General features: G+C 62.9%; 1 protein-coding gene across 8 annotated transcripts in view; it reads left to right on the plus strand.

Annotated features, from left to right (window-relative positions):
• The window catches only part of BAHCC1 (BAH domain and coiled-coil containing 1), a 68,799-nt gene that overhangs the window by 40,197 nt on the left and 4,873 nt on the right, over positions 1 to 23,729 (plus strand). For 5 of the 8 annotated variants that reach the window (XM_065908969.1, XM_065908966.1, XM_065908968.1 and 2 more), the window contains 21 exons: positions 2,398 to 2,520; positions 5,966 to 7,714; positions 8,008 to 8,116; positions 8,256 to 8,464; positions 8,594 to 8,752; positions 8,997 to 9,238; positions 9,415 to 9,748; positions 10,830 to 11,675; positions 15,613 to 15,812; positions 15,956 to 16,092; positions 16,711 to 16,821; positions 19,006 to 19,126; positions 19,964 to 20,259; positions 21,007 to 21,185; positions 21,285 to 21,586; positions 21,798 to 21,905; positions 21,996 to 22,143; positions 22,232 to 22,346; positions 22,445 to 22,520; positions 22,645 to 22,753; positions 23,485 to 23,604. In XM_065908969.1, coding sequence (XP_065765041.1) covers positions 2,398 to 2,520; positions 5,966 to 7,714; positions 8,008 to 8,116; positions 8,256 to 8,464; positions 8,594 to 8,752; positions 8,997 to 9,238; positions 9,415 to 9,748; positions 10,830 to 11,675; positions 15,613 to 15,812; positions 15,956 to 16,092; positions 16,711 to 16,821; positions 19,006 to 19,126; positions 19,964 to 20,259; positions 21,007 to 21,185; positions 21,285 to 21,586; positions 21,798 to 21,905; positions 21,996 to 22,143; positions 22,232 to 22,346; positions 22,445 to 22,520; positions 22,645 to 22,753; positions 23,485 to 23,604 — 5,793 coding nt within the window. The remainder of the gene's footprint in view (positions 1 to 2,397; positions 2,521 to 5,965; positions 7,715 to 8,007; positions 8,117 to 8,255; positions 8,465 to 8,593; positions 8,753 to 8,996; positions 9,239 to 9,414; positions 9,749 to 10,829; positions 11,676 to 15,612; positions 15,813 to 15,955; positions 16,093 to 16,710; positions 16,822 to 19,005; positions 19,127 to 19,963; positions 20,260 to 21,006; positions 21,186 to 21,284; positions 21,587 to 21,797; positions 21,906 to 21,995; positions 22,144 to 22,231; positions 22,347 to 22,444; positions 22,521 to 22,644; positions 22,754 to 23,484; positions 23,605 to 23,729) is intronic. The other 3 variants (XM_065908972.1, XM_065908971.1, XM_065908974.1) reach the window with 3 other exon arrangements.

Consider the following 23,729-nt stretch of genomic DNA (forward strand, 5'->3'; position numbering starts at 1 on the left):
TGGCCTGCCCCCACCCCCGATGGGCTCGGCCAGCTTTTGTCAGGTCTTCCAGGAGCTGCATTTCATCTCAGAAACATCTGCTCCAGATGTGTCTCAACTCACAAACCAGGCGAGGCGGCCAGGCTCCCCAGACTCAGCCGTGCCCTCGGCATTAGGGGGCTGCAGAGGCATAGGGCTGGGGGGCAGCGGGCACCTCCCCTGTATCCTCCCACGGGCCTGGGGATGTGAGCCCCTCTGTGGGGAGATGCCCAAGGGACTTCTCAGAGCTTTTGCGACACGCGTGCTTGAGGGGAGCCTCCGAACGGGGCTGGTACGGGAACGTTCTGCAGGGAGCATCTCTTGAGGATGGGTGCCACAGCTTGACCTCAGACCTCCTGATCCAGAGACCATCCTCCTGCATCATTAGGGGCAGGGTGGTGGATATGTCGAGGGGGCCGCCAGGATTAGGGTGCAGAGTGTATCCTTTGGGCTGGGGGCCTTGACCCTGGGGGATCCCAGAGTGTTTGATGCCTGTGTGGTTCCCATTCTCTCACAGCTCCTCGTCCACCCCTACCTCTTAGCTGGGTTCCGCAGCCCCACCCACACTGGCACAGCTCACCACCCCAGCCTCAGGCCTGCCAAGGGGCTGCTTCTGGGCCCCTCATACTCACAGCAAGCTCCAGGGCTCACCCCCATGCACCCACAGAGATTGAGCCGGCCTCTACCCTCCATCTCAACAGCCTCAGCACCCAGGCAGGCCAGCCTCAGGGCCTCTGAGGACCTGAGGCCTGGAGGTCTGTCCTGCAGCTCTGAGCCTCTCCTTCTAGAAAGGTATTGGTCTCGTGTGTGTTCCATGGAGCCTCCTGCCATGAGTTGCCACGAGTTCCAGTGAAACAGCAAAGGGCTTCTGTCCTAAGAGGAATTTAGAAAACAGTAAATGAGCAGGTCACACGGAGCTAGCTCCCTGCTTCAGACTTGCCTGTAACTTTGTCGTGATGCACAAAGAGGGATGTTGGTACCCCTGCTCCCCAGGCATGGGGCTCATGGCTCCCTTGTATCAAGGCACAGCTATGACCCAACTTGAACACACCCTGGGACCCATCACCCTCCAGCGGAGCCTGCAGCCTCGGGACCCTGCGCCAGCCCCTCCTCCTCCCTGTGGCCCCTGCTCCCCGGGGAGACCCTGGGATTCATTCCTGCTCCCTTGTCACAGCCCAGGCGCCTCAGAAGTCAGGTGGGAAGCTGCCCCCAGCAACCCGTCACTGTTGGGACAGCCGTGGGGTCCCCAAGAGCAGCTCCTCTGGGACTCATTTTCCATGGGGAAAATGTTAAGAGCATTAACTCAAAGCAGGAATTTTGGAGCAAGACAGCATCCTGTCCACCCCAGCCCAGCCAGCTCAGCCATCCCAGCTGCAGGCCTCCACCCGCCCCCACCCCCTCACCGCTGGGCCTGGTAGAGAAGGACCAGCTGTGAGGAGCCACATTGCAGGTGGTTCTGGGCATCCAACAGACACGCCTCCCATGGCTGTGCCTGGTCTCAAGGTGCCAGTGCCTAAGGGGCCTCCTTGGCCAAATGTTCGCTCTTTCTGTCTTCATCACTTCTGGGAGGCAGGGTGTGTGTCCCAGGTGACCAGAGCGAAGTCCAGGGCGTAGTTGGTGGTCCTCTGCTGGGCAGGGCCAGGCCAAGAAGACAGTCCAGGCCCCTCAAAGGGACAGAGAGGGGCCTGCTTGACATGACTCGGAGGCTCCAGGGAGGGTCTCGGGCTGGGGACCAATGGCAGGAAGCTCTTCTGGGGGGCGATGCCGCCGTGGCTGGGGACCAGCTCATTGTGCCAATCTCAGAGCACTGAGGAGGCCGGCCAGTGGACAGCCCGGTGCCCGTGGCCTCCAGCCAGGCAGAAGCTGGCCACACCCAACCAAGTCAGCCCCAGGGCGTGGGCCACTGAGCCCAGAGTGGCTTGCTCACCTGGCAGCTACGGATGGTACAGGCCAAGGTGGTGTCCGGCCTTGCCTCTCTCCTCTCGGCCTGAGCTGCGAGGGCCTCTATGTCCACTGCGTGTGACCGCCACATCTCCCTCCTCCCCAGACACCTCTCCAGAGCCCCTTTTGTTGGCCTGCCTCGAAGCTCCCGCACTGCTAAGTGCTGCTGGGAGAGAAATCAAAGGCTCCCTCCTCCATCCTCCCCTCTCTCCCCAGCCCATCAGCAATTCAATTTGTGCCACACCGGAGGGATGGTATTAGTCGAGTCAGAGTTAATATGATGTATTGATGGGTTGATTTCCCACCGGCGGGCTGCACGCCGGGCTCTGCGGGGCGTCACTCCTGGGCCACCCGCCGGCTTCTCACCTCCCTGGGGTCAGGGCGGGTGCAAGCCTGTGGCCCAGAAGCTCCTCTATTGCAGTCTCCTTGCTTCTCTAGCTCCAGGGTACCCCAGATTTTCGGGGAGTCTGGCATCCACCTTCCTACCCATGAGCCACTTGGATCACCATGGAAACAGCAATGTTCTCTATGGGCAACATCGTTTCTATGGAACCCAAAAAGGCAAGTGCTGGCGTGGGTCTGTGAGGGATTGCATGGGGCCTGGGACACAGTGCATCCTGGAGGGGTGGAGGGCAGGGCTGGGGGCTTCTGGGGTGCCAGGTGAAGGTGGCCAGCCTGGATGAACCGTTCTCTCCAGGCCACACTATACGTACAGGGGCCGGAGGAGGATGGGCCTGCTTCTCAGGCCCCCAGGAAATTTATAAAGTGTGGGGCCCAGGACCACGGCCAAGCAGCTGGTTGTTATGCCGGGGTCAGGCAAGCATGCTGAAAACACAGCCATGCTCCGTGAGCTCTCATCACCCAGGTGGAAGCATCTCAAACAAATGCGGCCCTGAAGGAGTGGCACCCAGCTCCCTCAGCACCTGGCCTTACCCTGTGGCACCGCCCCCCCACCGACCCACCCAAGCAGCTCAGGGGTCCCAGGGGCAGCTCAGGGGAGAATACCACCTGGTGGGGGTAGGGGAGCCCCCTAGAAGTCTGTACCTCTTGTCTCATTGAGCTAGACAGCAGAAGGCCCAGCCCCCAACCCACACCAGGGCTTAAGGTCAGAGGGGTCAGGGGTGGGGGTTAGGGGGTGGAGGCAGCAGCAGGGGACAGGGGCAATTGTGTGCCCCCAGCAGGCAGAGGAGGGACTCCTACCCCATTGTCAGGAGATGTCGCTGGAGAGGGTATGCTGAGGTTGGAGCTTTGCTGATGGGAACATAGGGCTGGTGGAGTCGGGAGGGCATTCTCTAAGAAGGGTGTGCTCACACCACATGCACACGCACACATGTGTGTGTAAAGGCCCAGCCTTCAGGGAGCCCATGAGAGATGTAGCCACCTGGAGATGAGACAGGTGTAGGGGGAGGCCTGAGACTTGGTGCCCCGTGTCCAGGATTTTTCTTGGGTGGGGTGACACTTCATCTGCGTTTTAGAAAGATCTTCCAGGGGTGGTGCCCAGGAGGCTGGGGTTAGTTACTGTGTTTAGATGACAAAGTGATCTGGATTTGGACTGGACCATGGGATCTCATGGGGGGCCTGGATGGAGCACGAGGGTCAGGGGGCCCCAGATGACCCCTATTTATAGCCCAGGCTGCAGGAAGGGGTGTACCTGCAGAGGAGCAGTTCAGAGGGGAGGGATGAGTTCAGCTTTCATGCTGGGGGGCTGGGGGGTGGGGGCCACCTTCCAGGGGGTGACTGCACACTCATGGTGGGGGTCAGTGCCAGAAGGGCAGGTTGAGAGGTTGATCCAGCTCAAGGAGAGGGGCCACCCAGGTGAGAAGGATAAATAAGGACAGATCCAGCTCCAGGAAGCCCCAAGATCGGGGCTTTGAGTGGGGGCAGGGGAGGGACCCACAAAGTACCTGGCAGGCTTCAAGTGGCAGCAGCTAAGGAGGAGAGAATCCTGAAGGATCTCAGGGGAGGAAGGGGACCCCAGAGTGGTGACCACAGGAGGCAGGTTGGGGGTTGGGGGTGGGCCTGTGGCCAGTCCTCTTGCCCTCCCACCACCGTCCCCCCGTTTCCTCACAGCCTTCCACTCTGTGACATCGGGGTGTCTGTGTCCTGGAGCCCACCTGGCATCTTTGTCCAGGCTGGATGTCGAGGCTGTGGAAGGCCTCACTCTCACTTGGCCCAGTCCAGGGCTGGTCAAGCTTGGGTCGGGGCGGATGAGACCCTGGCTGCAGAGGGGCCAGGAGTGCTCCCCGGCCCCATGCAGGGTTCGGACAGACACTGGATGCCCAGGGAGCCAGTCTCCTCGGGGTTGGAGCCCGAGTGCTCTGCTGCCCAGAGGAGAGCCCTGCGTAGGCTGTGGCCTGAGTCCCTCCACCTCCCACATCAGCCCCCGCGTGTGCTGCTGTTTTGACAGCGCTTGTCAAGAGCAGGCAGGTGGTCCCAGCCCCAGAAATCCGACCCAGAGCTAGGGACCCCCTCCAGGGTGTGGGCCGCTGGCTTCCAGGAGCGCTGGCAGCCTCCTCGACTTTCACAGTGTTGTGGCGGAGCCCCACCCAAGAACACTTTGGTTTTGGAAATTGAGCTAATTAGGTTTAGCCCAGGCTACCCTCTTCCCCTTTGCTTTAATTAGCAGGAAATTGACAAGGAATTTACAGGACTGAGGACAGTTTTACAAGTTCCAAATGTTTCTTTTGTTCCCTCTCTAGGCTCCAGGCCATCCAGGCTGCCCATCCGCCACCCCAGCTGGGTGTAGAGGGGGGCGGCCCCTCCAGGTCCCCAGTAACCCAGCCCCAGCCTAGGGAGCAGTGGGTGTCTGTAGGGCTGGCCAGCGACCCAGGTAGAGAGCAAGGCACCCCAGGTTAGGGGGGACCCAGGCTGACCCCATCAGGGAGCTGGGGGTACACCCCCCAGCCACTCAAGCAGGGTGGGCCAGAGCTGCAGAGACATTGAGAGCCCAGTGTGGACTAGAGAAGGATGGGCTTCTGGACCGTTCTCCTTTCTTCCTTCCTTAAAGGATCACCCTAGCCTCTGATGCAGAAGGGCTGGGAGCCTCTCAGAGCTTTCAGGAGATAGGTGGGCTGGGTCCTTCACTCCTGGCCCATTCTCAGACGCATGTCTGCCCGGGGCCTCACTTCCTCCTGGGCAGGGGTGTCTTGGCACTTGCAGGGGCTACTAAAGGCCATCCATTTTGCTGTCGACAGTGCACTATCCTGCTTTCAGGGGCCTGCCTCAGATAACTCTCCACGTGGCTTGGCGTCCTGAGCTGTGTAGTGGCCACATCACAGCACATGCTGTCCACTTTGAGCCATCCCCCAACTATAAGCCCCTGGAGAAAGAAATGGCAACCCACTCCAGTATTCTTGTCTGGGAAAATCCCATGGACAGAGGAGCCTGGTGGGCTACAGTCCATGGGGTCGCAAAGAGTCGGACACAGCTGAGCGACAAAGCATCCAACTATAAGCCTACAACCTCCTTAGCCTTTAGGGTTCTGATGGCTGTTTGTAAAGATCTGATCAGTTTGCACTCCTCCAGCTCGTGTGGGGTTGGGGGAGATGCCTGCGGCCCCAGACTTCACCCCCTGCGTCCGGTGAGGACACAGTGACACCCGCTCCCGCCCTCCCTCCACTGATCTGCAGGGTTATGGGAGCTGTGCTCTTTTCAGCGCTCATCTCTTAGGGGTGAACATAAGTCAGAACCTCTGGGGCATGGGGAGTCGGTATTGAATGGGGACAGAGAGCTTCAGATTGGGACGATGAAAAATTCCAGAAATGGACAGGGATGAAGGTTGCATACCTAGAACATAGTAGCCACTGAACGGCACACTTAAAAATGGTTAAAGAGGTGATGTTTATGTTAATATGTTTTCTACAGTTATAAACCTTCCCTGGAAAGTACCAATGGGTCAGGGTCAGCCAGTGATGTGGGGAGGCACCTGGAGCAGTGTCTTGGGGGCACTGAGCCCTCCGGCCCCTGCCTCGGGCTTCCTGTTGACCTCAGCTCTCTCGGCACGCAGATAACTTCTACCTGCGCAACCTGCCCCCCCAGCCCACGCTCCTGCCCGCCAACCACAACTTCCCCAGTGTGGCCCGGGCCGCCCCCAGCCACCCTATCGGCTCCTGCAGCCGTGACAGGGGCGAGGGCAGCCACCTGCAGAAGGGCACCAAGGAGTTCGACCGCTTCCTCATGGGCAAAGAGAAAGCCGGCAAGGCGGCTGAGGGCAAGGAGCGGCCGGCGGCGGAAGAGGACGTCGGCCGGGGGCGGCACAAGCTGGTGCTGCCTGTGCCAGGGGACTCTCACTGCAAGGAGGGCAGCGTGGCCCGGGGAGCCTGCGAAGGCCGCCCCAAGCACCTGGCCTCCTGCCTTCTCAACACCAAGGTGCTCGACGGCGAGCTGGGCCGGTCCGCACTGGCCAGCTGTGCGGGGGCTGTGCTAGGGCGGCCGGGTGTGGGCATGCCAGCCTCTGGACGCTGCACCAAGGAGGCGGCGGGCCCCACAGAGCCTGGGCCAGCCTTCAGCGAGTGCCTGGAGCGGAGGCAGATGCTGCACCATGCTGTGTCCTACACAGTGCCGTCCGGCCTGCCCGCGGGGCCGCCCCCTCCCCTCAGCACGGCCGCGGCCGGCCCCTTCCCCTGCCTGCAGCTGCATGGGGGCCCGGATGGGCTCTGCCCCTTGCAGGACAAAGTCCCCCGGGACCTGAAGGCCAGCGGGCCCACCTTTGTGCCTTCCGTGGGACACCTGGCCGACAAGAGCCGCCCCTTCCAGGCGGCCGAGGCCTGTGCCGTGGTGGGTGAGGGCAAGGACCGGCACCTGGAGGCGGTCGCCGCGCCTGACCATGCTGCGCCTTACGGGGTCTCCTATGCCCACCTGAAGGCCGAGGGCAAGGGCGAGCGGCGGTCCGGGAGCTTCGAAGCGGCCCTCAACCCCCGACTGAAGGGCCTGGAGTACCTGGACAGCGCCGGTCCCGAGGCCCCCTTTCCTGGGCTCCCCAAAGCGGGTCTGGACAAAAGCGGCTACTTTGAGTTGCCCGCCCCCTCGCAAGACTGCGCCCGGCCTAGTCACCAGGACCCACTGGGCGGGAAGGTCACCCAGGCCTGCTGCACTTTAGACAAGGCTGCCAGCAAGGAGACTCCCGTGGGTGCCCCCGGGGCCCAGAAGGTGGCTCGCATCCGGCATCAGCAGCACCTGGTGGCCCCTGAGGTAGAACCGGGGGGCAGCGGGGCTGAGGCCAAGCGCAAGTCTCTGGAGCTGGCATCTCTGGGCTATGGCGGGCCGCCCCCACCCCCATGGAACGTCCAGTCAGGCCAGGGGGCCCCCATGGCCATTGGTGAGGAGCGCAAGGCGGGCGCCTATCTGGACCCCTTTGGCGGCGCCCTGCAGCAGGCCGCCCTCCTGCCGCAGGACCTGCCTGCCCCGCCCGACGAGGTCTCGGCCATGAAGAACCTGCTCAAGTACAGCAACCAAGCGCTGGTCGTTGGCCAGAAGGCGCCCTTCGTGGGCCTGGGGGTTCTGAAGGCCAGCTGTGCCCAGCAGGACGGGAAGTTCCCGAACTCCAAGGGTGCAGGCCAGGCCTCAGGCGAGGTGGAAAGGCCTGACTGTGCCCGAAGCCGGGAGCATGATGCCACCCACAGTGATGGGGAGGTGCGGCAGCCGCCAGTGGGCATTGCGGTGGCCTTGGCCAGGCAGAAGGACACGGTGAGCCGGTCGGAGTCAGCCTACGGTGCCAACACAGGGCGGCAGGGCCGGGCAGCCCCCGCCTTCAAAGGTACGGACCCTCCACGGAGCAGGGCGGGGGGGGGGTGTCACTGACCTGCCCTAGTCCACTCACCCACGGTTCCCAGGGCTAGACCCCGGGCTTTTGCACCCATCACCTCCCCACGTCTGCAGTTTTTCCCGGGGCTGAGCTGACCTGCCCTGCACCTTTCCTGTGAGACTCACGGGGCAGGAGAGCCCCTTAGTTCATCAGTCTCCTGGCTTGAAGTGGGGTTCCTGCTTGCTTTAGCTGTGGCTCCCCAGCCAACCCAGCCCTCGCCCCTCTGCCATCCCCCCACCGTGCAGCTGGCGGTGGGCCCCGCTCCACCCACCCACTAGACCTGGAGGCCGAAGAGGAGAGGGCCCGCCTATGTGAGGACCGCCTGGGGCTCGCCGGCCGTGAACTGCTGCTGCAGTAAGAACCAGACTGCACCTTTTGCTGGGGACTGGGCCATGCCCCTGGGGGTGCCCAGTGGGGCCACATGGGGTGGAAGAGCTGGGCTGGGGGTGGCTGGAGGCCATGCAGAGCCCTCACCCACCCCCATGACGGACAGGGACAACAAGGACCTCGTGGAGTTCGCCCGGATCCACCCATCAGGCGGCTGTCCCGGGGACCTGGCCCCCCATCTCATGATCGCTGGGGGATCCTCCCTGCAGAGCGGCCAGCTGGCCGGGGACCCGGCCCCCCATCCCCACCCTGCCCACCCTCCCTGGCTGCCCCGCACCCGCAGCCCCTCCTTGTGGATGGGAGGACATTCCTACGGTCAGTGCTCTGAGGGCAGGTAGGGGCACGGGGCAGGACAAGAGTCTTGGCGGGGCATGGTGGTCAGTGCCGGCCCGGGGCCCTATTTCCTGCTCTGCTCTGTCTGACCCCAGTGCCCTGTCTCCACAGGCCTTGGGCACCCTGCCCTGCACCAGAATCTGCCCCCCGGCTTCCCTGCATCCGTGCCTGGCTCCATGCCCCCCGTCTTCCCTCTCTCCCAGGACGCCCCCACACAACTAGTCATCCTGCCCTCTGAGCCCACACCTCACACGGCCCCCCATGCACTTGGTAAGGGCCTCTCAGGCCAGGCTATTTGCATGTTGTGGGGGGATCAGAAGCGGGTCTGAGGAAGGGAGCAGCCCCTTTGGGCGCTGGGTAACGGGCAGCAAGGCAGGGACCCGGCCAGGACCTGAGAGACAGGTGTGAGGCAGATAATTGAGAGATGAGGGCCGGAGGAGGGCCGCTCGGCTGGGATGCGGCCCGATCGTGCTGTTTTTGCCGGAGCTGACCGCTCTTCTGGCCCTGCCCACAGCTGATGTCATGGACCAGGCTTCGCTGTGGCCCCCCATGTATGGGGGCCGGGGCCCCGCCTCCCACATGCAGCATCCCGGCCAGCTCCCCGTCTACTCCCGGTCCCAGTTCCTGCGGCAACAGGAGCTCTATGCCCTGCAGCAGCAGCAGCAGCAACAGCAGCAGCAGCAGCAGCAGCAGCAGCAGCAGCAGCAGCAGCGGGCCACTCAGGCCCTGGAGCTGCAGCGGGCCAGCCAACTCCAGGTACCCACCCCCTGGCACGCCCAGCTGGGACCCAGGACACCCCTGGGTCCCTCTGTGCTTCAACCTGACCGGGTCCAGGAGTCCCCACTGCCCACTCTCCCCGTCCCTGCCATGCACCACAATGCCCTGAGCACTGGGGGCCCCGGCTGGGCTGAGCTTCTGCCCCACCCCAACAGCAGAAGCCTGAGGACCACCACCTGGAGCTGGAGGAGCCCGCCCAGGAGAAGGCCTTGAAGTCCACCCACAAGCCAGTTGCCTTAACCCCCACGGCCAAGGGCACCCCCTCACCTGCCACCGCAGGCCCTGCGAAGCTGTCACCCTGCTGCCACTCTCCTGCCCCGAAGCCCCCCCCCGCCAGTTGCCCTACACCACCACCGCATCCTGGCGCCCCGTGCACTTTATCCGTCTGCCCCACCGGCAGCCCCGGGCCAGGCTCCAAGCTGCCCAGCGCCGAAGACAAGAGTGGGGAGGGCCAGCGGCCCAGAGCCGACCTCAACACGTTGGAACCAGGTGAGAGTGGGTGCACTGGGCTGGCCCTGGCCTGCCCGCCCCTCCAGTCAGGCCTGGCACCTGCCTGGTGGGCTGAGCTGAGTGCAGACCATGCCACCTGGCTTGGCCCCATGCAGGGCTGTCCTCACCTTCCCAGTCCCCCTGATGGGGCCTGGGACAAGGTGGCCTGTCCCACTGCTCTTTCCCTTCCTCCCTCTCGTGTCCTTCTGAGGGACCCATAGGGAAAGCAACTCAGGGTCCCTGCCCCTGGCCAATGGGGCAGGGTGAAGGCCAGGCCCAGCCAGCCGGCGCTGGAGCCTCGAAGATGAGAAAGGGCCTGGCCTGCCAGTGATGGTGGCAGGACCACGGGTCAGCAGCCATGACGCTGGGCAACACGGAGCTCATTCTCACTGTGGGGGCCCAAAATGCCACAGCTTGGGCCCGAGGCAAGGAGCAGCAGCCTGCGGTGAAGGGTCCAGGCCCAGCCCGGCCGCTGCAACCGCCCTCCCGCCCACTGCCTGCCAACTCCCCACAGCTATTTGATTCTCTCTGAATTAGGCTAAGAGTTTACAGTGGAAGCCCATGTGGCAAACATAAAACCCGTCCCAGTTCCACAATAAGGAGGCTGAGCCAGCCGAGGTTGTTGTGTGTGTGTGTGTGTGCGTGTATTTTAGACTTTTTGCTTTCTTTTTTTTTTTATTGTAGTTAATGGGGCGTAATGCCTCCGACAGGCTGCCAGCTCGTTCTGGTTCAGGGAAAACCCTGATTCAAGTATCTTGTTTTAAAATCCCCCCTTTTCTGGTTAGCCATGCCACATATGCCAGAGGTAGCCTCCAGGGACCCCCCCAGGGATACCCCCCCCTGCAAGGCTGCGGCATGAACTGGGGAGCTCACAACTGTCCTGGTCAAGGAGGGGCCTGGGAAATAGCCCCTCCTGCCCCCCCATGCTCTTCTGTCCGTTTCAACACAACGTGTCCCCATTCCTGCCTGGCACGTTTCACAGGCAGAGGGTTGGCTGGGGACCCTCCCCGCAGGTGGAGCTGGGATGTTGGAGGCCACCCTCGTCCCCAGATGCTCTCCTGACTGCGCTCCTGTCTTGCAGACCTGCCTCCCGGATACACGTGCCCTGCGGCGGCCAGCTCGGGCTTCTCCCTGCCCCGCAGCGTGCACTCATCTGACCTCTCGGACCCTGATACTATGCAAACTGCCCCCCTGGGGGCCCAGCCTGAGCTGGCCAGGACGTTCCCGCCCGGGGAGCTCTGCCTCCGCAGCCCCCAGAAACTGGAGGAGCCTGGGCTGCCCTCAGGGACCAGGGAGGCCACCCAGGACCTTGCCGCCACCCCCCACCCTGCCGAGCGGGGACCCCCGGGGAAGGCAGCAGACCCAAGCCCGCTGGAGGGGCTGCGAGAACTGCGGTGCGGGGCTCTCCTCGAGGGAGGGGGCCCTGAGGCCTCTGGCCTGGCTGATTCTACTCAGGGAGGAGGGGCCCCAGAGGCAAGAACCACGGAGGAGGGGCGGGAGGACGGACAGCTGGGGCCCTCGTTGGGGACCGGTCCCCAGGCCGTGGAACAGCCAGCGAGGAGCCTGGGCACCCTGAATCAGGCCGAGCCGGGCAAACAGCAAGGCCCTACAGAAGCAGAGGCAGAGGAGGTGGCCGAGTTGGAGGAGGCCAAGCTAGAAGAGGAGGAAGAGGAGCAGGACTGGGGTTCGACTCCTGACAACAGCCAGCTGCCCGGGGAGCTGCCCGGGCTGGACGCTCTGGTGGCAGCCACCATCAACCTGGGGGACCTGCCCAGCGTTGGCCCACTGGACCCTCTGCCCCCCGCTGTCCCTGGGCCACCCCGCACAGCTCCCCTGCCCCATAGCTCAGGGATTCATGGAATTGCCCTGCTCAGCGAGCTGGTCGACCTGGAGATCCAGCAGCAGAGGACTGAGCCAGCCCTGCAAGGTGAGCCCCATCCCTCCAGAGCCCCGGGAGCTGGACCCTCAGGCACAGGCTCAGGGTCAGCCTTCAGCCCCACTCAGTGGTCCCCACAGTGTGGCCCTGGGTCAGGAAACCAGGCAGGTGCGCCCACACCTCCAGCATCACCTCCAGCCCCAGCTGCAGGTTGGGCCATGGGAACAGGGCCTCAGGGCCAGGACTGTGCCTCTGATGGTGGTGTCAGGAAGACCTCAGGGATTCTCACGATGCCCTGGGGGCCAGGGCGTGTATCAAGGTTGTCCCCATTTTATGCACAAGGGTGCCAAGGCCCACAGGTGGGGGGTGGGGGGCCCAGGTCACTAAATGATGATCTCACAGCCAGGAAAGGGGAGGAGAGATGGCACTCTCTCTGCAAGCTATCACCACCTTGGGTTCTGCAGCTCCTGAACCTGATACCTGCATTGGGTCCAGTTAAAGACACGGTGACCCTCGCCTCCCGGGCCCTGGGAGGAGGGGCCCTGGGGAGGTGAGGCCCCCCCTAAGCCTCACCAGGCCCCTGGAGCTGATCTGCTGGGCAAGTTGTCCCTCGGCTCCCTGCATCCCACCCAAGGGTCAGGCCTCCGCTTAGGCCTCTCTAGTCCTTAGGTCTCCCCAGGGACTCCACCCAGGCTCTCCCAGCTGGAACCCTAGGGGAGAAAGGGGAAGCACCCCCAACCAGGCACTGTACCTGGTTGATATTTATAGAAAGAACCCAACAACGTTCTCAGCTGGCCTGCCCGTCTTCTCACTATATGAACCTCTCACAGCCCACAGCCAGCCGCCAGCACCCCTTGTGCTGCGTGGAGATAAGCGAAAGTTCTTGTTAATTTCTCCGAAGGCCTCTGTGTCACTCCTTTGCTGTCTGACCAGAGGGGCCACCACTGTCCTGGTGAGGAGAGTGAGCCAGTGAGCCCTTGCCGGGCACGACCCCTGGAAGGGTGAGGTGGGGTGACCCTGGGCAGGGGGCTCTGCTGCCCAAGTCACCTTGTGAGTGTGGCTGGCGTGAGGGTGCACTGAGCCGATGCCAAGCACCATGTGTGTGGCCACCCGGTCGGTGCCTGTGAATGCCTGCTGGACCCGTGCCCATTCATTGAATGGATGCTCACGTGTAGACCACGTGTGTTCCATTGTGGGCGTTGCAGCTGCCAGTCCAGGCCAGGCCCTGCTGCCACTGCTGGGTCTCCACCCCACCCTCCCCTTCTGGAACCTGCAAGCCCCCACTCTCCCCTCTTGTTTCTTCCAAGCCCCCCACTCTCCCTTCTTAGAGCCCTCAGGTCTTCACCCTCCCCTTCTGCCGCTCCCAGGCCCGCCCCTTCCCACTGTCCCAGTTAATTGGCTGGTCTACGCAGCCTCTCAGCTCTGGAACTATTCCTTACAAGCTCAGTGACTGCTTTGCTTGAAATTAATTAGGAAATCAGCTTGTTTTTGGAGCAAAGGCAGGACTCACAGAAGGAGAAGATGGGAGAAGAACATCCCGGAAACAGGCCGGGATGTGGAGGGGAGAGGGAGGGAAAAGATCCCAGAGGGTCAGCAGGGCCTCCCGCCCTCTCATCCTTGAGTACATTCCCCCTGAAGTACATCCCAGGCTGGGGAGAGCTGCTGAAAGGCCAGATGGGGATCCCTGAGAAGTGGGAAAGAGGCGGTAACCAGGTTGAGGAAGGTGACGTGGCCCCAGCTCCGTAACCAGGCCCCAGGCTGTTTGCTCCACTCGCACCGGCGTGGGCGTCCAGAGCCCTCACTGCCCCCACCGGTAGGACTTGGCCCAGGACCCTGGCTTATCCCCCATCTGGGCTCAAGTCCAGGGAGCTCAGTGGGCAGGCTGCCCAGCCCACAGACCTCCATTCCAGCTGGGGCAGGGACTCAGGCCCCAGACAGAGCCTTGAGGTTGGGAGGAAGTTGGGACACCTCTGGCCATTCACTTGTCTGACTGTGGATTTTTAGGCCTGCCTGCAGGGGCCCATCCCCGTGGCGCCCAGAATGCCCCACTCTGCACTTGGAGCGGCCAGTAGGAGCCATGGTGTCCACTACACTTCCCATCTACCCTGGGATTTTGTGAAGCCCAGGCCCCATAGTATGGTTGCCCCTTCTTTCCTGAGTGACCCACCCAGTTTACATGATGAGCTGAGTCTGGATCCCAGACCCCCTTTTGATCTGCTACACTCCCTCCTCCCCCCTGCTCCTGGCCCCGAGAGCCTTTACCGGCCTGGCTGGTTGGGAGGAAACCCAAGTCTTGGGCCTCTTCTGTACCTGTGGAGCCTCAACCTGCCTGGAGAGCCCACCCCACATCCCTCCTGGGACAGGGGGTATAGACCTGGAGGCTTAGGGGGTAGGACTGTTGTTGTCTGCCCCTACAGCTCCCTGAACCAGAGAGCACGGCAGGGTCTCGTTTGGAGCCCAGAGAAGAGCCCAGCACCACCAGAACCCCTGCCATCTCCTTAAGCCCCCCACTCCTGCCCCCCCTCCCCCAGAGCTCACCTGCAAAACTTTGCCATCTTAGCAGGCTTAGCCTGAGGAGTAAGTGAGGAACAGGGAGGTGACCTTGCAGTCACAGTGACCTCAAGGGACAGGGAGACCCTGTGGAACTTTTAGCTGAAATGGAATTTGCAGATATCAGTGCCCCAGCTTGAGGTGGGAGAAGGAAGCCCCTGCAGCCCCTACCCTGTCTTCCCAGGGCACCTTTGACCCAGCACCCCACCTCTGGCCTTGACCCAGCACTGCATCCAGAGGGTTGAACTTCTGGTGTCCACCGGTGCTCTGTCCCATTACTGAGAGTGGGTCACCCTGATGGCTCCATCAAGGCTGTGACCGGGCACCTCCTCTATTGTAGTTACTCAGTGGGGAGTGTCTTTGAAATGATGTGATATCTCGTTCCTCTTCAAACATTGGATTCACTCATTTATTTATGTCAGTGTAACTTGTGGATATTTATTTACTTCAGTCTGTTATAATGTGTCACTGTCACCATTTAATCTGGTGACTGAATTGTCTCAGGTTTGGCCCCTTCCGCTGGATCATCCTCTGAGCTTCCTGTGTTCCCAGCTCACCTGAACCTCTCAGCTTACCCCAAACCTTTCCCCATTTTTCTTGGGGCAATGTCCCCAAGAAGGCTGATGCCTTTCCTCAGAGGATATTAGAAGCCAAGTTCAGGGTGTAGGTGTGCTCATTAGCACTGGGGTGTTGCTCTCAGGTCTTCTTCGGGGGCAGAATTGGCTATGTGTTCTAGACGTCATGACTACCCACTATACACCTCCAGCCCTAGGGACACTGTCTGACCCCACAGGGCTCATCCTGGCCAGTCCCTCCCCGGCTGTAGCTCATAGGATCTGCCTACCTGCGTGTGCCCTACCCCCACCCCCACCCCACTCCCTGTCTCTGCCACCACCCCCTCCCCGTGGTTGTATTCAATCCCAAGTCTTCACTCCAGGCCTGTCTCATGAATGGACACTGCCCTCCACTGGCCAGGCTCTGACCCCGCAACGGGCCGTCCCTCCCCGCCCACCAGGGCTGTGACACTCCGCATTTTCATGAATCTGGAAGAGCGCAAAAATGCAAGGCAGTTGCTGTTAGAGGTGTAATGAGACCCATGCCTTAACGAAATCGTCTGGTCACTGTCCTGTGGACTTGTGCCATTCCAGCTGGCCTGGCCCACAGTAGCCAAGGGTGACATCTCCCTCACCCAGAGCTGAGGCGAGGGCTAGATGTCTGACCCAGGACCTGTCTCATTCCCAGCCTCCTCACCCTCGTTGGTCTGAATGTCTCAGGGAGCTGGGCAGCCTGTGGGTGAGGGTGGAGGGCAGGAGCATGCTGCAGGGTGGGGGTAAGGGGGTAGTCTGGGTTGGGCTGAGATGCAGGCTGACGTCAAGAGGCTCTCTGAGGGACAGTGTGTGGCCTGCTGTCATCACCCTGATCCTCTCGTGCCTTGCAGAGGAGGAGGATGTGCTGGCCTTCAACCTGCAGCGCCTGGCCACCCTGGCCTCAGCCTGGTCCCTGGTCGAAGCTGCTAACCTGGACAGCCCCGCCTCCTTGGCCCAGCCCCCTACCGCTGACCCCTGCAGGGCTCCCACGCTCACCCCCCGCATGCAGATCCTGCGGCGCAAGGACACCTGGACCCCCAAGACCAAGCCTGTGAGTGGTGGGGGGGCCCTGGTTGCCCCCATTGCCCACTGCCATGACAGTGGGCGGGGCCTCGAGTGCCGAGGCTGGCCACCTGCCCACCCCATCGCGGTCATGTAGCTGGGCTCACAGGCCTCTGTGCCCCTGCCCATTAGGTGTGCCCGCTGAAGGCTGCCATCGATCGGCTAGACACGCAGGAGGTGGAGATGCGCGTGCAGCTGGCGGAGCTGCAGAGGCGCTACAAGGAGAAGCAGCGGGAGCTGGCCCGGCTGCAGCGCAGGCACGACCATGAGTATGGCCCAGGCTGGCAGTGGGGCGGGGAGGGCGGGAGTGTGGCTTGTGCAGACGCCCCCAGTTCAGGGCAGAGGCGGGCACGGCCCAGCCCAGGGCCATCGCCTTGCGGCCAGGGGTCAACCTATGTGTGTTGGGGTGAGTGGGGACTGGAAGGGGGAGGCGGCCAGGGAAGATTCCCCAGAGGCAGTGGAACCATGAGGCAGTCACCCAGCAGAGAAACCAAGGTGAGGTACGGTGTGGGGTGGAAGAAGTACGCAACAGAGGCTAGTGCAGGACAGAGGCTGGTCCTTGGGTGATGGGGCAAAGGGTGAGGGTAGTGCTGTCAGAGAGGGGGCCAGGGCAGGGTTGGGCTCTGGGGCACAGAGGGAACCCCAAGTTTGTCATAGCAGTGGTAGCAGCTCACCTGACTGGTGTGTACAGGACGGCTAGAGCTGGGAAGTGGGGATGGTGGGACTCTGGCTCAGCCATGCCCTCCACGGGGTGGCCAGGCTCCCCAGGCCTAGTCTTGGGACAGCTGGCTCCCACCATATCCCCCAAGGGCAGTGACCTCTGCTGGACACTTGCCAGGGAGCCAGGAAGGGCATCAATCTCTGACCACCCTTCCTGCGGTCCCCAGGAGAGACGAGAGCTCAAGGAGCCCTGCCAGGCGAGGGCCTGGCCGGCCACGGAAGCGCAAATACTCCAGTTTGCTGCCTGCCCTGCGCCCCAGCGACAGCAAGAAAGTCAAGTGAGTCCTGGGTGCAGGGGTCCCGTGGGATGCCTAGGGCTGAGGTTACTTGATGAGGCTGGGCTGGCCCAGGTGCCCTTAAGGCCTGACCAGTGGGACTGGGCTCCTCTTTGGCTCCCAGGGCCACAAGAGCCCCCCTCAGAGTTTCTCCTGAAGACCCAGAACCCCAGGCCAGACGTGGTGGTGAGCGTGGCGGTGTCCTGGACCTGAGCTCAGGGCAGACAAGCCCCACCCCCTGGGCCTGGCACGTGGCCACTCCAGCCCCACGCACCTGGCTGTGGCCAGGGCGGTGGCATACCCCCTGCCCGGCCCCAGCCCCCGCCCAGTCCCACGAGTGTGAGGCGGCGTTGCGTAAAAGCCTCTTTATCTGCACCGTATAGAGTCGTTGGTCACGCTGCGGTGCTGCGCACGGCTGCCGGCACGCGGTTATTATCCATTACCCGCCCGGCGCAGTCGTTGGCGCACTCCCGGGCCTGGTATAATTGTCCTTCTCGGCTACAAATTGCCTCTCCCGGCAGGCCCATTTGCATAAATCCTCGAGTTCCTCCAAACACGATTGGCGCGGCGTGTGCGCACTGCATCAATCCTGATGATTTGGTAATAATAGTTAAATCGGCACTAAATGGTTCCTTCAATTAAGACAGAGGCAAAAAATTAATCTCAGGGCTTTATGTCACAAAACATTAGCAAATGCAGAGAAGGTTACAGGGAGGGGAATTCTCCTCGGCTGCGGGCGGGGGAGGGGACGCACCATATGGCTGGGGGGAGCCTCCCGGGGCTGTCCCTCCACCCTGCCCAGGTGTCACCCCGAGGGGGCTCCAGGGGGCTCCCTTTGAGGACTAGACAGAACTGGGAGGCTGCTGGCTAAGGCCAGGGCCTGGCAGGGGGCCTTGTCAGGGATGCTCTTGTCAAGGCTGCCCCACACTTGTCTCAGACCCACCTGGCACCAAGAGCCAGTCTGAGTCTGGAAGCCAGGTCCTGGTGCTTGCATCTGGCCACTTTCCCCACTGACCTGAGAAAGCAGGCCCTGGTTGGCAGGGGAAGGAAACCAAAGCCAGGGCCCTCCCTTCCTAAGGACTGGGGTTCCCTCCCACCTCTCCCCATCTCAGGCTTCTCTCCACTTTCCATCCCTCTTCTGGGCCCCTACCCTGCAGTAGCTGGCAACTGTTGGGCTCAGGCAGGAAGTGGGAGGGCCAACGCCCCGGGGCCACGCGTGGCTGCGGGCCGGCTTCCTGGCTGGCCTCTCTGGGCAGGAAGGTAAAAGTTGACTTCTGGCCACAGAAGGCCAGGGCCGGGTCAGGGCCCTCAGCCTCCACCTGGGACTCATTTTCATTAATGCTATGTCGGTGAGGGAGAGGGCAGGTGAGAGGCCCAGCCCCCAGCCCCTGCTTGCCCAAGGACAGAGCGGAGCCCATAGTCTCACACCTGTGGGACACGGAACCAGGCTCAGAGTCAGCAGCTCCCAGGGCCCGGGAGCTGGGCTAGAGGGAATTCAGAGTCCCTCCTTTGAGACCAGGAATTGAAGGCAGGGGACGAAGTTCTGAGGGGTCTGAGCCCAGCAGTGGGGGTCCCAGGGGGCTAGGAGGCAGAGCCTGGGCACGAGTTTCTCTGGCCGCTGCCCCCCCATCCTTTTCCTGACCGTGGCAGAGATGCTTCAAGTGGACCCCATTCTCAGCAGACTCTCCTCACTCCCTCTTTTTTCCTAATTGCGGTAGCTGCTGGCCTTTGGACTCAATAAGGGCCAGGCCTGGGACCGGCATGATCCCACCCGCACCTTACAGAGAGACACAATGAAAAGCACCCCCACTTTCCAGGTAGAAAGACTGAGGCTACAGCCCAGGAGGCCACAGCCCAGGTCACACAGTGGCCCAGCCGGCTGCAGGGCCGTGGCCCCTGAGCAGTGGGCAGAGGGGGTCGGCTGGGTAGCAGGTGCCCCAGGGCCTCAGCACTGGCTTGGCTCGCCAATGCCCCCCCCAGCAGTTCTGGGTGCTTGGAGGAGCCTGGCCCAGGGACACAGCCTTGGCCAGGAAGGAGGCAGGGCCCTCACAGGGAGAAGTGGGTCTACAGACTTAGAGCTGCACTGCACGCTCCCCCCCACGTGGCGCCCCGGCTGCCCCCGCAGGGCCTGTCATGGGCACAAGCCCTGGGTGCCCCAGTGTGACCTCCACCCCCCCGTGCTCCCAGGGCTGTGCGGTCTAGCCTGAGCCTGCTATGTGCTGAGCTGCGGGGCGGCGATGATGAGCCTTCGAAGAAGCGAGGCCGCCTGGAGAAGGGTGCCTACGTGGGCCTGCAGCCTGCATCTGCGGTGAGTCCCCGCTGCAGCCTTCCCCTTGGGCCGGGTGCAAGATGTCAGACAGACAGGACAGGGAGTAGGCGGAAGACCAGCCCCAGGCTGAACACTGCCGCCCCGCCCTGCCCCGCACCACCACCCAGCTGGGGTCCCCTTGCTCAGATGAGCAGATGAGGCCCAGAGAGCTTCGTATGCCTCACACAGAGGCGGGCCCCTGAAGGTATGAGAGTAGCTGGTTGTGCTCCATGACACCCCCCTCCTCTGCTCACTGCAGCGTGCGGAAAGGAGCACATAGGTGTCGTGGGTCACAGGACGCACTGCCCTGGTCACAAGTGGACGATTCATACCTGGTGCATACCTGGTGTAGTGGGTGGGCCAAGGACAGCTATTCCTCCCTTGGGACAGGCTCCCCCCGGGTGCCAGGCCCCCCATTCCTTCTCAATGCGGTGGGTACATCCTGCCCCACCCCTATTCTAGGGTCCTGGGAGGGACAGGCGAGAGGTGGGTCTGAGTCTGTTGTCACTTTGCCTGTACCTCCCCTAGTAGGAAGCTGGTCCCTCTCTCCAGGACAGGACAGACGTTTGGGTCCTTGGCCTCCCTCCCCAAACCTGAGTGGGTTGGGCGCCTGGGAAGGCTGTGAAATGTGGGGACAGACAGGCACTAGTTTAGGCTCCACTGGGCAGGCCCTGTGCCCGGGGGGCCAGAGCCCTCTCAGTCATTTTGGAGGGCAAGGCCAGTGACCTGCCACCTCCCAAGCCTACCTACCAGTGGTAGAAGGGAGGCCGGAGGTTGCAGGGCCGTGGTTAAGGGTTGGTGCACCAGTAACTGCAGCCTCCACCTGCCTGTTCACAGGAGAAGGTTCGGTGCAAGAAGAGCAGCAGTCAGGGCGACCTGGCATCTGCTGTGGCCCATAAGGTGGCCCAGCTGAAGCCGAAGGTCAAGAGCAAGGGGCTGCCCACTGGCCTCAGCCCCTTCCGGCGAAAGGAGGCCACCCCAGGGGGTCGTATCCGGAAGAAGCTGTCACGAGCCAAGAATGCCAAGGCGTCTGGGGCGGCCCGGCACCCACAGCCCGATGGCAGCATCGGTGGCAGGGAGGCACCTAAGTTCCCAGCCCAGCCGGCAGTGGCCGCAACACGTGAAGCAGGCAAGTTGTTGGTCCGAGCATCACAACCAGGGCCTCCACGCTCATTAGGGGCTGGGGGAGGGGGTGGTCAGGGGCTCTTGGAGTGTGCTGGACCCAGGGAGGCCCTCTTGATGGCCTAGGATGGATTCTCCGTGTCCCACCCCCACACAGGGGGCCACAGGGAGGAAGCAGACAGCTGGATGCATCCTGGAAAGAGGGGTTAAAAATAACCCTTCTGCCTGCTCCAGCCGGCCTTCCTGCTGTGTCCGGCCGAGTGACCTGGAGAGGTTATCTGGCCCCCAGCAGACACACATGTCCAGAGACAGGGGCCTGGAAAAATAGATTCTTCCTCTCTGCCAGCCCCTGCCCCCTCCTCCAGGTCCCGCCTGGGAAAGAACAAAGGGAAGGAAGAGGAAGCAGGAAGACAGAGGGCATCTGGCAGGAGGATGAGTGAGGGAAAAGGGCTGCCCCCGGGGATGGGGACCCTCAGCCCTGCAAGGTGGGGGCCCCACTGTCCAGCACATAAGGAAGGGAGATTGAGACAGAGAGAAGCAGGTCAGAGAGGCCACCCCTTCTCCTTCTGGTCTAAACACCCTCACCCGGACACCTGGCCCAGGTGTCTGCCCTCAGAGCAGCCCTCATACGACAGTGACGGGCTCTGCTCGGCCCCGGACACATCCGCACACATGAACCATCCACTCCCCTAGCCACACCCCAAAATGGCGCTGCTCTGATGCCAAGTTACCTGGACCATCCACCTCTCCACAGACAGCGGCTCAGACAGTGAAAACTGTGACGGTCTGCTGGAGACAGAAGAACCCCCCAAGGAGCCCGGGCTGGTGCTACATGCTGGGACCCGCATGGCCGTGCTGGGGCCCTCGCCCTCCTCCGTGGTCAAGATGGAGGCCAACCAGAAGGCCAAGAAGAAGAAGGAGAGGCAGAGCTTGCTAGGTACCCAGAGGGGGCTGGGCTGGGGCAGGCCGGGCCAGGAGGGGCCCCGGGAGGCAGCTGGGCTCCTGTGACGCCCGCCCTCCCTCCCTCCCTCCCCAGGGGCCTGCCGCCTGTCCAGCCCCGAGAGTGAGGTCAAGGTCAAGCGGAGGACGGTGAAGACCAAGGTGGGCAGCAAGCTGGAGCGGGCCCCGGGGCGCAGGCCCCCAGGGGGGCCCGGCAAGAAGAAGGCCAAGGGCAAGGCCAAGGGCGGTCTGCGGGCAGAGCCGGGGGCCGCACCCAGCAGGGACGCCCTCTGCGGCCCCGCCCGGGCCTTCGCCTGCCACGAGGAGGGCAGCAGGCTGGCCAGCGAGCGCCTCAAGAGAGCCACACGCAAGAGCACGGTGCTCCAGCCGGGGCTGCGGGTGAGGGCCGGCGGGCGCCCCGGGGTCCTGGGCTCGGCAGGGGGGGTACTGGATGCGGAAAGCCTTTGGGGACCCTTACCCCACTCTTCTCTACTTGCTACACCAAGTCACACCCTGGGATTCATACTCAGGGTCTGTCTGAGTCACTTGACGGGCACACCAGGGGCAAGGAGGTTTGTGCCACCCTCACCTCACCCCTCTCCTCTGACAGCGGAAGAATGGGGCCCTGTCCATCGCCCTGTCGCCCCGCAACGCCAAGGCCATCCTGGGGAGGGGCCGGAAAGCGGGCAAGGTGAAAACCAAGGCCGTTGGCAAACAGGTAGCATCCCTGCCCCAACCCCAGGGAACCGGCCGGCCCTGACCACCTGCCCCCACCTGTCCCAAGGGAGCTGACCCCTCTGGCCCCCAGGGCAAGGGCCGGGCGGTCAGTCGGCTGCTGGAGAGCTTTGCGGTAGAGGACGACTTTGAGTTTGAGGACAGCAGCTGCCTCTCGGAGGATGAGGAGGAGGAGGAGGATGCCAGTGGCCCTCTGAGCGCAGAGCAGAGCGCCGCCCTGGGTGAGTGGCCAAGAAGGGGGTTGGAGCATCGGGGAGGGGCAGTGGTGGGCAGGCAGGGGGCTGGGCACTGACGCCCTGGTCTCCCCAGCACGCTCATGCACCATTCACAAGGAGGACCTGCAGGACGGGCTGCCTGTGCTCATCCCCAAGGAGGACAGTCTGCTGTACGCGGGCAGCGTCAGGACCCTGCAGCCCCCCGACATGTGAGGCCCCGGCGTGTATGCAGGGAGGGCTGTGGGTGGGGGTGGGGGGTCTGAGGCCTATCTCATGCTCCCGTTGCCATGCCCCGTTCCCCACTCAGCTACAGCATTGTCATCGAGGGCGAAAGAGGCAACCGGCAAAGGATCTACTCGCTGGAGCAGCTGCTGCAGGAGGCGGTGAGGGGACAGCCTCTGCTCGGCTCACCACCCCAGGGAGGTGGGCCTGATGGCACCCAGCCCCTCCTGGGCACCCCTCGGCCAGCCCTGCCCGCTCACGGCTGCCGAACTACTGTTCCCGCAGGTTCTGGATGTCCGACCGCAGTCCAGCCGGTACCTCCCACCTGGCACAAGGGTCTGTGCCTACTGGAGCCAGAAGTCCCGCTGCCTGTACCCAGGCAACGTGGTACGAGGTGAGCGCCACCCGGGGACCCCAGCGAGGCCCATCAGCTCTTTCCCTCAGGCAAAGCTACAGACCGGAGGCCCCTCCAAGACTCTTAGGGTGCCAGGGAGGGGACCCTGTCTCTCAAGGAAGGCTTCCTACCAGCCCTGCTTCCCAGGTCAGAGCAGATCAGATAGGGCAGACGATAACCTCAGCTCCTTGGTCAACAGGAAAAGTCGAGGGGCTGGCTGCCTGGGTGGGGCCGGGTAGAGCCACTGGCTGACCAGAAGGCCTAGCAGAGAGGGGCCCCAGAGCCCCGGACCTGAGGGTTCTGAACTGGTCACTTGGGCACCAGCTCTCCTGGGTGAATTCTTCTGCTCCCCGCTCCCCGGCACAAGATGTGGGGATCCTGGGGTCAGACAGGTGGGTGGGCAAATTGTCTGGTAGGCCTCAGCCAGGCATGTGTCTGCATTTGTGAGCCTGTCCACACACCCTACGTGTGTGCCCTGGGATGCTGGTGATGGATGGCGGTAATATTGCCTCTCTGGCGGCACTTCAGGAGGTGGAGGGGAGGTGGGTTGCTCCCAGCTGCCACGGCAGCTCCAAGGTCAAATGTGATCAGGGAGCAGAATGTCCCAGCATCATTTGTCAGGCGCTCCAGAGCCCAGCCCATCATTCTCCTGTCCTGGCCACCCGGCCACTGGGGAGAGCTTCTTGGGCCCGGCGCGGAGGGCGGTGTGCTCAGGTGGGCCCTATCTCCAGGCACCTCCAGTGATGAGGAAGAGGACCTGGACTCCGTGGTGGTGGAGTTCGACGACGGGGACACTGGCCACATTGCTGTCTCCAACATCAGGCTACTGCCTCCAGACTTCAAGATCCAGTGTGAGCCCCAGGGCCCTCCAGGGTGGCGTCCTTCCTTCCTGGATCAGCCCATATGGCTGGAGTTCGGGTGGGCTTCTCCTGGGTCCAGACATTAGCTCCCTGGTCTCCCAAGAGGAGGCTCATGG

The sequence above is a fragment of the Muntiacus reevesi genome, chromosome 18 (assembly GCF_963930625.1).
Source record: "Muntiacus reevesi chromosome 18, mMunRee1.1, whole genome shotgun sequence".
Lineage (NCBI taxonomy): Eukaryota > Metazoa > Chordata > Mammalia > Artiodactyla > Cervidae > Muntiacus > Muntiacus reevesi.